Genomic DNA, 14,702 nt, shown 5'->3' with positions numbered 1-14,702 from the left:
AGAAGTGGCAAGAATACACAGAAGAACTATACACAAAAGCTCTTAATGACCTGAGTAATCATAATGGTGTGGTCACTAACCTAGAGCCAGACATCCTGGAGTGTGAAGCCGAGTGGACCTTAGGAAACTTTACTACAAAAAAGCTAGTGGAGGTGATGGAATTCCTGCTGAGCTATTTCAAATCCTGAAAGATGATGCTGTTAGGATCAAGTGCTACACTCAATATCCCAGCAAATTTGGAAAACTCAGCAATGGCCACAGGACTGGAAAAGGCTAGCTTTTGTTCTAATTCCAAAGAAAGGCAGTGCTGAAGAATATTCAAACTACTGCACAATTTCACTCATTTCACATTCTAGCAAGGTCGTGCTCAAAATCCTTCGAGCTAGGCTTTTACAGTACATGAACCAAGAACTTCCAGATGTACAAGCTGGATTTAGAAGAGGTAGAGGAGCTAGAGATCAAATTGTCAACATCTGTTGGGTCATAGAGAAAGCAAAGGAATTCTGAAAACCTCTACTTCTGCTTCACTGACTATGCTAAAACCTTTGACTGTGTGAAGTGAGTGAAAGTCGCTCAGTCATGTCCAACTGTTTGTGACCCCATGGACTGTAGTCCATGGAATTCTCCAGGCCAGACTACTGGAGTAGTTAGCCTTTCACTTCTCCAGGGGATCTTCCCAACCCAGGGATTGAACCCAGGTCTCCCGCATTGCAGGTGGATTCTTTACCGGCTGAGCCACCAGGGAAGCCCAAGAATACTGGAGTGGGTAGCCTGTCCCTTCTCCTGTGGATCTTTCCAACCCAGGAATTGAACTGGGGTCTCCTGCTTTGCAGGCAGATTCTTTACCAATTGAGCTATCCTGTGTGGATCACAACAAACTGTGGAAAATTCTTAAAGAGATGGGAATATTAGAGTACTTTACCTGTCTCCTGAGAAACCTGTATGCAGGTCAAGAAGCAGAGCTAGAACTGGACATGAATCAACTGGCTGGTTCAAAATTGGGAAAGGTGTACATCAAGGCTGTATATTGTCACCCTGCTTATTTAACTTATATGTAGGGAGAAAAGTGAAAGTTAGTCCCTCAGTTGTGTCCCAGTCTTTGCAACCCTATGGACTATAGCCTGCCAGGCTCCTCTGTCCATGAAATTCTCCAGGCAAGAATAGCAGAGTGTGTAGCCATTCTGTTCTCCGGGGGATCTTTCCCACCCAAGGATTGAACCTGGGTCTCCTGCATTGCAGGTGGATTCTTTACCATCTGAGTCACTAGGGAAGCCCCAGAGTCATTATGTGAAATGCTGGGCTGGATGGCTCACAAGCTGAAATCAAGATTGCCGGGAGAAATATCAACAACCTCAGATATGCAGATGATTCCACTCTAATGGCAAAAAGCAAAGAAGAAATAAAGAGCCTCTTTATAGGTGAAAGAGGAGAGTGAAAAAGCTGGCTTGAAACTCAGCTTTCTAAAAACTAAGATCATGGTATCTAGTCCCATCACTTCATGGCAAACAGATAGGGAAAAAGTGGAAACAGTGGAAGATTTTATTCTCTTTGGCTCCAAAATCAATGTGGATGGTGACTGCAGAGATGAAATTAAAAGATGCTTTCTCCTTGGAAGAAAAGCTATGAAAAACCTAGACAGCATATTCAAAAGCAGAGAAATCACTTTTCCGATCAAGGTCTGTATAGTCAAAGCTGTTGTTTTTCTGGTAATCATTTATTATGGATGTGAGAGTTGAACCATAAAGCAGGCTGATGCTGAAGAATTGATGCTTTCAAACTGTGGTGCTGGAGAAGACTCTTGAGAGCCTCTTGGACAGCAAGGAGATCAAATCAGTCAATCCCAAAGGAAATCAACCATGGATATTCATTGGGAGGACTGCTGCTGAAGTTGAAGCTCCAAAACTTTGGCTACCTGATGCAAAGAGCTGACTCATTGGAAAAGACCTGATGCTGGGAAAGATTGAGGGCAGGAGGAGAAGGGGAACACAGAGGATGAGATGATTGGATGCCATCACTGACTCAGTGGACATGCGTTTGAGGAAACTCTCAGAGATAGTGAAAGACAGGGTAGCCTGGCATGCTGTATTCCATGGGGTTGCAAAGATTTGGACATGACTTAGCAACTGAACAACAACAACTCATATAAGTAGTAGTCCATTTGGAGGCTAGCATTATAATTCATGCCATAGCCTATATAGACAAATAAATCCCAAATAGATTTAAAAGCTAAATGAAAACCATTAAATAAAGTGAAAGCATAGATAAGTAAATAATAAATAAATATTCTTAAAATAAAATTTGGAAGATTATTATGAAGACCTGCGGACACAAGATCTTCTCATGCAAGATAAGGCATTCCAAAGCCACACCAGAAAGGATAGGCATGTAATCACAGGAATTATTACTATATTACTATGGTAACAAGTTCTTTCAGGTAAAATGTAGAAACTGACCATCAAAAGATTAACATCACATTAATCTAGAAGAAAAAGATGAAGAACCTAATAGAAAACTGGACCAAAGATATGAACAGTCAGTTAACAGAAAAAGAAGTGCAAATAGCCAATAAACAATAGAAAACTACACAATCTAATTAGATGACAGGGAGATTCAAATGAAAACAACAACAGAAAAGAAATACTTTTGCCCACGAGAGGCAAAGTTTCAAAAGATTGATGTTGTCCACTGTTATGTATGGATGTGAGAGTTGGACTGTGAAGAAGGCTGAGCGCCAAAGAATTGATGCTTTTGAACTGTGGTGTTGGAGAAGACTCTTGAGAGTCCCTTGGACTGCAAGGAGATCCAACCAGTCCATTCTGAAGGAGATCAGCCCTGGGATTTCTTTGGAAGGAATGATGCTAAAGCTGAAACTCCAGTACTTTGGCCACCTCATTCGAAGAGTTGACTCATTGGAAAAGACTCTAATGCTGGGAGGGATTGGGGGCAGGAGGAGAAGGGGACGACAGAGGATGAGATGGCTGGATGGCATCACTGACTCGATGGACGTGAGTCTGAGTGAACTCCGGGAGTTGGTGATGGACAGGGAGGCCTGGCGTGCTGCGATTCATGGGGTCGCAAAGAGTCGAACACGACTGAGTGACTGAACTGAACTGAACTGTTACAAAGGGTAGAGAAGTAAACTTGCTTAGACATTGGTGGGGACAGGACAAATTGCTACAGACCCTCGGGAGGGTAATTCCACTTGGCAGTGTTGGTGGTGATGTTTATGTAGTGCCGCGAGTGTGGCAGTGTTTGTCATCTTATATGATTCCCTGAAGTTGGACATGGTCTTCATATAACTGTGACAGCAGTGGAGGTACTGGCATACCTGTGAAGGTTGTGGTGGTGGTAATAACAACTCTGAGAAGTTAGTCTACATGTTATTCTGCACATTCGTCAAGGAATTCACATAGCTTTGCATTAGTGTTGGTGGTGGTATTCACAAGAATCTGTGATGTTGGTTGTGGTCATATTCATATAACTGCAGAGTTGGTGGCTGTGGTATTCATGTGACTGTGCAAGGATCTAAGTGGTAGTGTTCATCTACCTCTGTAGTGGTGAGCATGTTATGGGTTTTTCTGTGGAATGGGTGTAGACGGTCTTCATATAAATCTGCTGTGGGGGACATGATATTCATATATCTGCAGTGTTGCTGATAGCACTGAAATGATGTTGGATGTTGTTTATGGTGTTTACACAACCTGTGGTGTTGGTTGTGGTAATCACATAACTCAGTGGTTGTGTTGGTGATAGTCTTCTCATAACCTCACCATTGGCTGTCTGTTCCCATAGCTCCCACGGCTCCCATAGCTGTGATGTTGGTCATGGTATCCACACAGCCCTATCATGGTGGTGGTATTTGCATACACATAATGTGCCACCATGATAGGTGCATTCATATGACTTTATGATGTTGCTGATGTTATTTCCATGGCCTTTTGAGGTTGGCCAGGTGTTTGCATTTCACATATCATCATTGTCAGGGCAGAGGTGGTGGATGATCCGGCCACCCAGGATGGCTGTTTTCTTGCTCTCTGTACATCCCCTGCTTGACCAGTGCCAGCTATACCTACACCCTACTCACATGACTGACCTTCCCACATCCTTGCCCCCGGCCCCAGCCAGTGATCATTCTAAGCTTTGGTTTAGAGCATCTCCACCATGATACCTTATCAAATGGGCCATTATGGACATGCTCACTTGCTGGTTTTCCCTGGTAACTGATAGCCAACCTGATGTCAGTTCCCCCTATAACTGGTAACCTCCCTCTCCCCCTAGGAGCGAAGACTACTGCCCTGTTCTGCCCGCTGTCTGCTGCACATGGTGGGTTGTTGCTCCGGGACCTTGCTTCAGACATGTGAGATTCCCCCCATCCATTAAGCCATTGATGTCTCTGTTGCTGACACCAGCTCTTTCTTGGGTCTTGAAGCAGGGCAAATGCAGGGCTTGCAGGCCTGTAGGGTTCAGCCCAACAGGTGATATTCAAATAACTGTGTGGCAGAGGTCTTGTATTCACATGACCCCGCATCACTGGGGAAGGTTGTGTTCATAGACACTGCAGTTCATCACAGTATTCATAATCCTAAGATGTTATTTTGTCATGGCATAATTGTGTGGCATTGATATTGTTATTCACAGATCTTGTGAGGTTGGTGATGGTGTAATTCAGATAACATCAGGACTTGGGCGTGGAATTCACACAGCTCTACAATGATGGTCGTGTTGGCATTAGCATGGCACTGTGGGGTAGTGATATTCCCATAACTGAGAGAGCATTCACAGAATTCACATTTTGCTATGGTTGTGTGGGTGGTATCATATAATTCTGCAGTGTTATAAAATGGTCTTCAATAGCTCTGTGATGATGGGCATAGTAACTATCTGACCTGCAGTGATTATGTCATATTCACACATCTGCAGTGGTGGGCATGGAGGTTTCCATAACTGCAGTGGTGGTAGGAATGGTCGTCACACATTTTAGAGTTATTGACCAACTTTGCCACTTTGGTTGAAGTAATTACTTCACTTTGTAATGTTGCTGGTGATGGTGTTCACATACCTCTGGGATGTGGTTGTGATGTTCACATAACTGTGACAGTGCTGGTCTTGACAATCCTGTAACTCAGCAAAGGGGGTCGTGGTCTGCACATATCTTAGTGACAGTGGTCATCATCTAACCCTGCTGTGGCGATGATGGCATCCACACAAGTCTATAATAGCGATAGTGGTAGTCACGTGATCATGCACTGTTGTTTACTGTTTTCCTGTGACTTGCGACCTCGTTGTAGTATACATAACTCTGCAATGTTGGTCATGGTACTTATGTACGTTTGTGATAATGGATGTGGTATTCGCGTAAGTCTTCGACTTTGGTGGTGGAGGAGGTAGTTACATAATCCTGTGATGCTGGTCTCAGCATTCACGTGATTCTGTGATATTGTCCCTTTAATCATATGACTCTGCAGGGTTGGTGGTCATCTTATTCATATGTCTCTGTGACCGTTCATGGTACCCACTTAACTGATGGAGGTGGTGGTATTTAAATAACTCTGTGACTGTGCAGTGGTTGGAGTAATAGTCACATTTCAGAGAAGTTTGAAGTTTTGCTTGAGGTTATGTAAGATGATATGACAGAGCCAGGCTCAAATTCAGTTTTTCTATATAATTTAAATGCAGTCTTTTCTGTACTACACCATGAGGTCCCTTCCTGCTATGTCTAAATTTAAAGTCATTAGTATAAAACATCTGTACCTTCAAACTCCCCCAAGGGCTTTGGAACACGAATATTCTATCTCTTCCATTCTAGTTGTTTGTCTGTAGCTTTAACTGTGGCCATATATTCACATGTACACATACATTCTCATGTATAAAACTGATAAACAAATGTAGCTACAAATTTAGATGTTAAGTTGAAATTCTGGAAATTTATGTTAAATAATTCAGAAGAGGTCTTTCTGGTAAACCAAAATAAAACACCGTTGGGGATACTCTGTAGTTTGTTCAAAGCCCAAAATGTATTTACTAAATAGTGAAGTGTAAAGTTGGCCAAAATGTTGGTATTATAGTGTTTTCATTCTTTCTTTAAATATTATAAACTTCTGGAAATTTAGTAAAGGACTGGAAATGGGATGCTGGGATGTTGGGTGGTGGTTACATGACAGGTGCATGTTTAAATGATCATTGAGTTGTACATTTATGATTTCTGCATTTTATGACATACAAGTTATACCTCAACAAAAGCTTTTGAAGGTGTATTGCTAAAGAAAGTGAACATCCTTATGGGTTTCGTGAAAGTTAAGTATAGTGCCAAATGTAAGCACTCAGGATATTTTCTGATGGGTGTGAGTTATTACTTCTATAGAAACAGAACGAAGTGTCACCATGAATAAAAAGTTACAATGTGGTTGAAAAATTGTGTATGGCTCCCCCAAATGACTTTGCTTTGGTTAGGAATAATCTCTTCATCTTAGTTCTCTGACTCATGACTTACATTTTCTCTCCTTGCAGTATCTGGGGTGCATTGAAGTTCTTCGCTCCATGAGGTCTCTTGACTTCAGTACAAGGACGCAAATTACCAGGTAAGCCCTCTTGAAAATGGACTCCTGTGATTTTACTTGAGAAAGGAATGATTTCTGAAGTAAACCACTAGAAATTTCCAGAGGGAAAGTCTGCCCCTTGAGTGCTGGTGACCAGGGACAGGGAGTCAGGACTCACTGTCTCAAGTCTCCTGAGTGTTCTATGTTTGTGACATGTATGTCTTGACACAAGCCTCCTGAAGAACACTCCTCACTTCCAAACTCTTTTTATAATTAAGTTGCAGACAAATGGAGTGTTTATGTTTGTTTCTTTAATAAAAGAAACTCTTAGACCAGACTGATATTTTAAATCTCTGTTATTTCTTTTTTTTTTAAATCAAGATGTCAAGAGAGAATTTCCAATGGTATACACAGAAATTAAAATGCACAGAGTTGGAAGTAGAAATCTTAATGGGAGTAATAATTTAGAAAGCAGACTGATTCTTTTAAGGCTTCAGTGATTTTGAGCAGGTTTATATGTTTTAAACCAGATTTTAAACTTGAGGGCCAATTCTGTTTTTAAGCATGTTTTTATAAAATTCATAGCCTAGTAGAACTTGTATCTTTAGAAAAATGCCAATTTCAAGTCATCTTGAAGAAGAGAACCAGAAAGCTAGGACTAGGTCTGTGAAATAGCTACATTTCAGAAGGCGATGAGCTTATATTGCTTTGGCAGTAGTGGCATTGTTTAATTTAAACAGTGACCTCAGAAAATGCCTCAATTTTATTTCGTTCAAATTTGTCTATTGGATATCTTTGCATTAGCAAGCCAAAAACTAAAGATTGAGCTTTAGAAAGCAATTATTTATGGTAATTAGCTGCTCAGTAATTTACATACCTCAGTTCTACGTTTTAAGCATCACAATGAAACCTCTTCTTGCTCATTGAAGAAATTCATGTTCAAAAGAGTTGATGTCTTCCTTCTCTCTCAAGCAACTCAAGACACACTTATTGTGAACACAGTAGTAATCTACGCCAAGGGGAGAATCCATCTCCACATATTTGTAGAAAATGGTTTATGGATATTGCCAAGGCAAAAGAATGGTATTTTGAAGTGAGAGCAGTTAGAATAAAAGTCTGAGTGTTTAGTCAATCACTCATTCATCCCAGCTGTGAGAAGGCAGTGCTGTGTAGGGGGTGTGGGCAGAATGCTTAACCATGGACCTAGGGACACTGGAACCCCTGACTCTGGTCACCTGCTCATGGGGGGTGGTAGTTGTTGTGTTTTTTTAACTTCAAAACCCTGAAGTATATTTGATTTACAATGTTGTGTATGGTGCCGTTGTTTTTTAAAGAGAATTGTCAGCCATTTCTATTGAATTTTCTTTATAGGTCCTAGAACTTCCGAGATAATTTATGTCATTTTAATTCTTCTGATATATTTTTTGAGTCTTTACCATGGCTGCTGTCCTGCTTTGCCAGACCCCCTGTTTTGGGGGAGAAAGACACACATGCAAATGGCCAAGTCCTGCTTTTCAGGAATGGAGGTGGGCAGGACGGCCAGTAGCAATCCCGGTGTGCCTTTGGATCAAGGTCTGGGCATTCTTTGGGTGCCAAATGGCCAGATAAAATCATGGTAGTGGTAGAAAAAAGCTGTGGAGCAGACATCCGATTCCACTCTATTTAGATTCTAGCAGCGGTGCAGCATTGTAATGGGCCAAGTGAAGTGCCATTCCTTGACTCAGGAAACTCGGTGTTGTACTTTGATTATATCAGAATTGCCTTGGGTTTATTAGACTTAAAAAATATCAATATATTTATTTTAATTGAAATATAGTTGATTTATGATATCATGTTAACTTCTGTTGTACTGCAAAGTGATTCAGTTATACATACATATATATATATGTATACATTGTTCTCGATTTATTAGACTTTTTGAAAACTGTTTGCTTTTCTCTGTGATGCTTTTTGTCTTTTGCCTCATTTTTATCATGTGACCTGTTTCTTATTTTGTTATGAGCCAGACAGCACTTGTAGGAAACAGTTTGACAAATCAACATCAGAAAGCAGCCTTCACACCCAGGACAAGAATGCTCAATGGTGTCCTGTGGATGTGGCACGATTTCAAGTCTGTGTGGCAGCTGAGTGTTAAACATACCTGTGATTAAATTCTCCCATCTTGATGTGCTTTATATGCTAAAGGCATTCTTGAAAGGTTGTAGGGAAACCTAATGCTGTAGTTAAGTTCTATTGTTGATGTTGTCTCTAAGTCATGTCCAACTCTTGCAACCTTATGGATTGTAGCCCGCCAGGCTCCTCTGTCCATGGGGATCTCCAGGCAAGAAGGGTGTAAGTGCATTGGCATTTCCTTCTTCAGGGGGTCTTCCTGACCCAGGGATTGAACCTGTGTCTCCTGTATTGGCAGGGAGATTCTTTACCATTGAGCCACCTAGGAAGCCCAGCTATATAGTACTATACTGTAAAAAATTTAAAATACTTTTCATACAAATAATATATAAAAAAGCAAACAAAAAATAAATAAAACATTTTTAATCTTACAGGATAGTACCTTGAAAAGTACAGGAGTACCTGCTACATCACTGCTGCTGTAATGCTTGCTTCCAGGCATCCTGAACTTGAAATAAAGATACTGTACCTCTATACTCTAGACAATACTGTAGTAAAGTACCCAAAAGCACAACCCCTGGAAGAGGGTGCACCCATGTGACAGTGTGTGCCACACGTGTGAACTCATTTATGTGATTTGGACATGTGAACCATGTTCACATCTTAGCAAGTTTGCAACTTGAAGGCTTGGGCTTCCCTGATGGCTCAGCAGTAGAGAATCTGCCTGCAGTGCAGGAGATGCATGAGACCTGAGTTTGATTCCTGGGTTGGGAAGATCCCCTGGAGAAGGGCATGGCAACCCACTCCAGTATTCTTGCTTGCAGAATCCCATGGACAGAGGAGCCTAGCAGGCTATAGTCCACGGGGTCACAGAGTCAGACATGACTGAAGCGACTGAGCGGGCACGCGAGCGCGACGCGTACACACACACACACACACACAACTTGAAGGATCATATGTGGGGACTTACTGTATTTATGAAAGTCTGCTCAGGAGACAGAGACGCTTGACAGATGAAGAAAAAACTTTTGCAGAAGAACTAGTTGGTGGTGGACAGGGAAGCCTGTTGTACTGCAGTCCATGGGGTCGTAAAGAGTCGGACACAACTGAGCGACTGAACTGAACTGAACTGAGAAGAACTAGCTTCCCAATGTTCCCCTGATCCCTGCACCTGCATGGCCTTGAAGAGGGTGACTCCCTTTAGTTCCGACCCCACAACGTGACCCCTGTCAGCACGCCTCCCCACACCCTTATAACTCAGCACTATTAAGGCCATACAGGAACCCCACAGCAGAAGCTGGGCCACTCAAGAGCTTGAGGAAACTGCCTTCTGTTGTCTCCCCCATCACCAGCGCCACCTCATGGTCTGTGAAACCTGAAACCCACGTGGGGAACCAACTTTCTCCCTGCATGGATTTCCCTGTGCTGTGCAGCCCCGGAGGACTGTGGGGAGGGTCTCAGCTTGGTGTCACCCTGAGGAAGGTGGGGGCTTGAAGCAGGGAGGACCCAGCTCCCCAGCTGGAAGTCAAATCAGAGACCTACGCTTTCATCTGCGTTAAGCTACTGGGTCTTCACATGAGGAGACTGTGGCAGAATGCTGATGGCCACTGCTGTGGCTTCCGGCCACTCTGCCCATGGGGACCACACCCTGTGCCTCGGGGATGGTTTGGACTGAGTTACTGTACTTCCTGTCAGAGCATGACGTGCCTCATTAGATGGGGTGGACTGGGATAGGGTAGCGAGTGTGCTTTTGGTCTGACTCGGCGAGCAGCCTGTCAGGCCACCCTGCAGGGTGACAGGAAGCGCCCATGTGCCATGGTCACGGGAAAAGCAAGGCCTTACTTTCTTTCCCCTTCCCATCTGCTAATTTGATTTGCCGTGTTCAATTTGATTTATTATTGGAAATCACCTTAAGCTGTTTTTATGGCATGGAAGGCTATAAATGTATATGCGGTTAGACCCAGAGCACTCAGCAAGCTGGTCCTTCTCCAACAGTAACTGAGATGGTCTGACGTGTATTTTTGGTTCTAAGCGACCCCAGCTGACCTCCTGCAGTGCTTGGATTCATCCAATAACCATCAAGTTTGCTTTCCACTCAGCCTCGCATAGACACATGAGCTCAATGTGCATGGCTTTGCTACACTTTCTGTAAATGAAGGTGAGGGTGAATTCCTGTAAATGTACAAAATGTTGAGCAGAGACCAACACAAACTTGCTTTTTTCAAACTGTAGAGAGAAAACAGTTGAATCTAGTTTAGGTTTTTCGTCTCCCTTATTTTATTAACCATGCTCTAACCAACTGAGCTAACTGGCCCCTTCCCCTTATTTTAAAGCTGTCATAGTTTCAATGGGCCCTGAAGATGCAGGTTTAGCCCAGACCTTGACCAGCACGGCCCATGGACGAGATTGCTCCCTAGCACTCCACTTAGCATCCACTTGCTGGAGGGTTCTGCTTCAGAGTCCAGGTGTTTTGAAAATTCCCCAGGAACATGTATGAAATATTTTTGGTTTGAAACCAAACTCAAAGTTTGTGTAAGGACAACATCCTTCTTTGAGGAAGGCATTTCCTTTTGTTCTTTTAAAAAATATATTTCATTTATTTGGCTGCACCAAGTTATAGTTGCAGTACACCAACCACCAGCTCTTAGTCGTGGCATGTGGGATCTAGTTCCCTGACTAGGGATCGAACCCCGTCCCCCTGCATTGGGAACACCGAGTCTTAGCTGGACCACTAAGGAAGTCCCTCCTTGTGTTCTGATTCAACCTATCAATGGGGGTCTCTGAAGACTTGTATCATGGATGCTAGCATGAGTTGAAGTTCAGAGTCACCTGGCCACAACTTTCTCACATTACTACAGCCTGAGGGGGCAGAGTGTAATGGACACAGAATCCGCCATGAGCTGGTGAGTCAGACTGAACGTTGTGATGCTGGGATCTTTTATGTCCAACGTTTCCCTCGGGGAGTTTGGTTAGATGGTAGATGTGTGACTGTGTGGAATGGGTCTGACAGTGCTGGGCACTGTGATGGCTACAGGGCCATGATTTTGAACAAAATAACCAGCACGCCCTGGCGGCCAGAAGGAGAAGGGAACCCGCAGACGAGGTGTTAAAGATCTATCGCAGATGCTCCTGATACAGCCTGATACAGCGAGAATGGCGGCCTGGCTTGCGGGGGTCTATTGCCAGTTAGGAGCATGGAGGGGTCAATCCTCAGCCTGAAAGACGGCTAGCTGGATGGCCTAAGTCCAGTTTCTTCTCTCCATCCACCCTCTCTTCCCCGAGTCGACCTGGCAGCCTTGGTAACGCTCACTTGTCCAGTCACTTCTGGCTTCCAACATTCTCTCAGTGCTCTCAAAAAAAGAAAAAGGCCAAGGTAAAACCTTTCACCACATAGTCCTTCAGTTCCATCGACTCCCCCAGCATCCTCATCTGTGTGCATCCATCCCAGCTGTGGTGTCTCTCCTCACGTGCATGAAGGCCTCCCGCCACCGCGTGCCCTCGTTGGACTTCCCGCGAGAGAGGGACCGACCAGGCTGCGGGGCTAGGCACCCTGGCCTCCTCCACCCCCGCGACGTCCACCACAGCCCTTTGCCATCTCACATCAAACTTCTGTGACACGTGGCCATTTCATCACCAGCTCATGGGGGAGTGGATCAGTGCCCGGGCTGAGGTTTGGGGTAAGGCCACATTTACTAATGAGCTATTTGTGTTGTTTGTAGAAGATTTCCCATCCTCAGGGTGGCGTTCAGCCTGTGAGGAGCTGTGGGGAGAGGAGATGGACGCAGAGGAAGAAGGGCAGGTAAGGCGCTGTGCAGCTCTGCCTCTGGGAGAACTGTACACGGTCTGGGGATGACCTGGGGTCTGATCACATATCCTGACCAGGAGGAAGCTGGAAACACCCAGGCAGGGAGGGGCTCTGAACATCTTCTGTTCAGCTTTGAGGTGATCGCTTCCTCTTGGACCATGGCATGGATTCCACATGCTGCACGAAATGGGCAGGACTTTGATTCTGTAGCTTTCTCACCTAGCAGATCCAGAGGATGAATTTGGAAGGGCCCTGGCTTCCCTGGTAGCTCAGCTGGTCAAGAATCTACCTGCAATGCAGGAGACCCCGGTTCAATTCCTGGGTAGGGAAGATCCCCTGGAGAAGGGATAGGCTACCCACTCCAGTTTTTTGGGGCTTCCCTGGTGGCTCAGACGGTAAAGAATCTGCCTGCAATGTGGGAAATCTGGGTTCAATCACTGGGTTGGGAAGTCCCTGGAAGAGGGAATGGGCTACCCACTCCAGTATTCTGGCCTGGAGAATTCCGTGGACAGAGGAGCCTGGCAGGCTACAGTCCATGAGGTCCTAAAGCATGGGACACGACTGAGTGACTTTCACTCTTATTTATCTGCAAACCCATTGTATCAAAGGTGTTAAGATGTGTGCTTGATACTTGGCAGGTGACATGAAAAACGAGACTGACTTTTGGTCAGGTGCCTTCAGGCTCCAGGATCTTATCTCGCCAATTAGACTCCTCCCCAATCATATTGGAGAATTCCTTTTTCGCTACAAAAGAAACACGGCTAATGTCGATTTAAGTTCAACACGCCAGGAAAAGGAAGAAATCTGTAAAAATCTTTCCCGAGGCTGGTTGACTCTCAGAATTAGAAAGGGGAGCAGTGGGTGTGAACAGCCTGCCTGCCCATCCCTGTGTACATCCTGCCGGCACAGGATGGCTAACTTATGATTTCAGCCTTACGGCTCGCTCTAAATTTATTTGTTCGGAACACGTTTCTCAGGCTGAGCCTTTCGAAGACTTCCACCCCCAGAGGGGCGAGGCCTGGCAGGGAGGGAGTTAGTGTTTTCTCAGTTTAGAATTCTTTTTGAAAACACCAGCTTGCCTGCGTGCAAACGCATCCGGGCTTTGGATGTAGCGGGCTGAGTCCTTCCGCTTTCCTTCTACGTTGTTACTCAGGGCTTACCACCAACCGAAGTAGTTTTGTGCTTTGCGCTTCATTCGTCATTATTTGCGTGCGAGAATGTGATAGATGGGGGTGTGTGCATCACAGGTGCCCAAAAAGCCACGACTAGGGAAAGAGGGCCAGAGTCACGAGGCAGTGGGTCAGGTGACAGCAAGCGCATAAAAAGTACCACAGGAAAACGGAAGAGGCTTGGACGAATCTGGGAGGACTTCCTGGGGAAGGAAGCGTTTAACCCTGGGGTGAATTTCCCTGACCACGTGGCAGACCGGAAGAAAGCAAGAAACTGAGGCAGCTGCTCCCACTTGGGCCTCTCAAGGTTTCTACCTGTCTGCCTCTGGGCAGTAATGCTAATACCCGCCAGAGGCTGGGGCCTGATTCGGATGAAGGAACACAGGCACACCCTGTACCTGTCTGAGTCCTGGGCCCAAGCCCGGCTGCCTTTAGGACAGAAAAAGAGTTCTGGGGCTGAGGGATATAGGCATCTGCTTTCTGATTGGCCGCAGTTTGGTGTTCCATCTCATCTTGCTAATATATGTTGATGCATTCACCCACTTTGTGAGGAATAAATGAGAGGTTACATCATCTGGCACAAGCTGTGTACAGGTAAAGTCTCAAGGCCATTCCATTGACCAGACCCACACATGTGCATTCATCTGTCCCCTAGAGGACCCTGAGACTTAGTGTGAGGAGCCTACTGGGGAGCGTGTTGCAGGGAGCAGAGGGTGGGAATGGGGCCACTGGTGCTGGTGAAGCCCCTATCAGAGCAATGGAGGCCAGACTCTGGCCCTGGAGGGAGCATAGCCATTTTTATGGGGATGTCCATGGAGCCCAGGGTGGACTAGGGGCTGCAAAATGACAGCTCTAGCTGAAGGCTCACAGCATGACTTGGTCTCCAGGCTTGTCTCTGTGAATCCTCTCCAAATCAAATTTTTCTCTTGGGGCTCTCTGAGCAGCCGTCCTAGCCTGATCTTTGGACAGCAATCTCCTGACCCAAGCAGCAGAGCCTTATTTACAGGTGGGGTTCCTAACCTAGCAGGTGAGTAAAGGGATCCATAGGTACCAGCTCATAATTACCTCTCACCAGAGAGGAGC

The 14,702-nt window shown here is 44.9% G+C and overlaps 1 protein-coding gene across 1 annotated transcript in view; it reads left to right on the top strand.

Annotated features, from left to right (window-relative positions):
• The window catches only part of LOC138988869 (SHC-transforming protein 3-like), a 94,233-nt gene that overhangs the window by 48,929 nt on the left and 30,602 nt on the right, over positions 1-14,702 (top strand). The window contains exons 4-5 of the mRNA XM_070375212.1: positions 6,508-6,578; positions 12,365-12,444. Coding sequence (XP_070231313.1) covers positions 6,508-6,578; positions 12,365-12,401 — 108 coding nt within the window. The 3' untranslated portion in view covers positions 12,402-12,444. The remainder of the gene's footprint in view (positions 1-6,507; positions 6,579-12,364; positions 12,445-14,702) is intronic.

The sequence above is a fragment of the Bos mutus genome, chromosome 8 (genome assembly GCF_027580195.1).
Source record: "Bos mutus isolate GX-2022 chromosome 8, NWIPB_WYAK_1.1, whole genome shotgun sequence".
Taxonomy (NCBI): domain Eukaryota; kingdom Metazoa; phylum Chordata; class Mammalia; order Artiodactyla; family Bovidae; genus Bos; species Bos mutus.
This window is presented reverse-complemented; position numbering and strand designations above follow the sequence as displayed.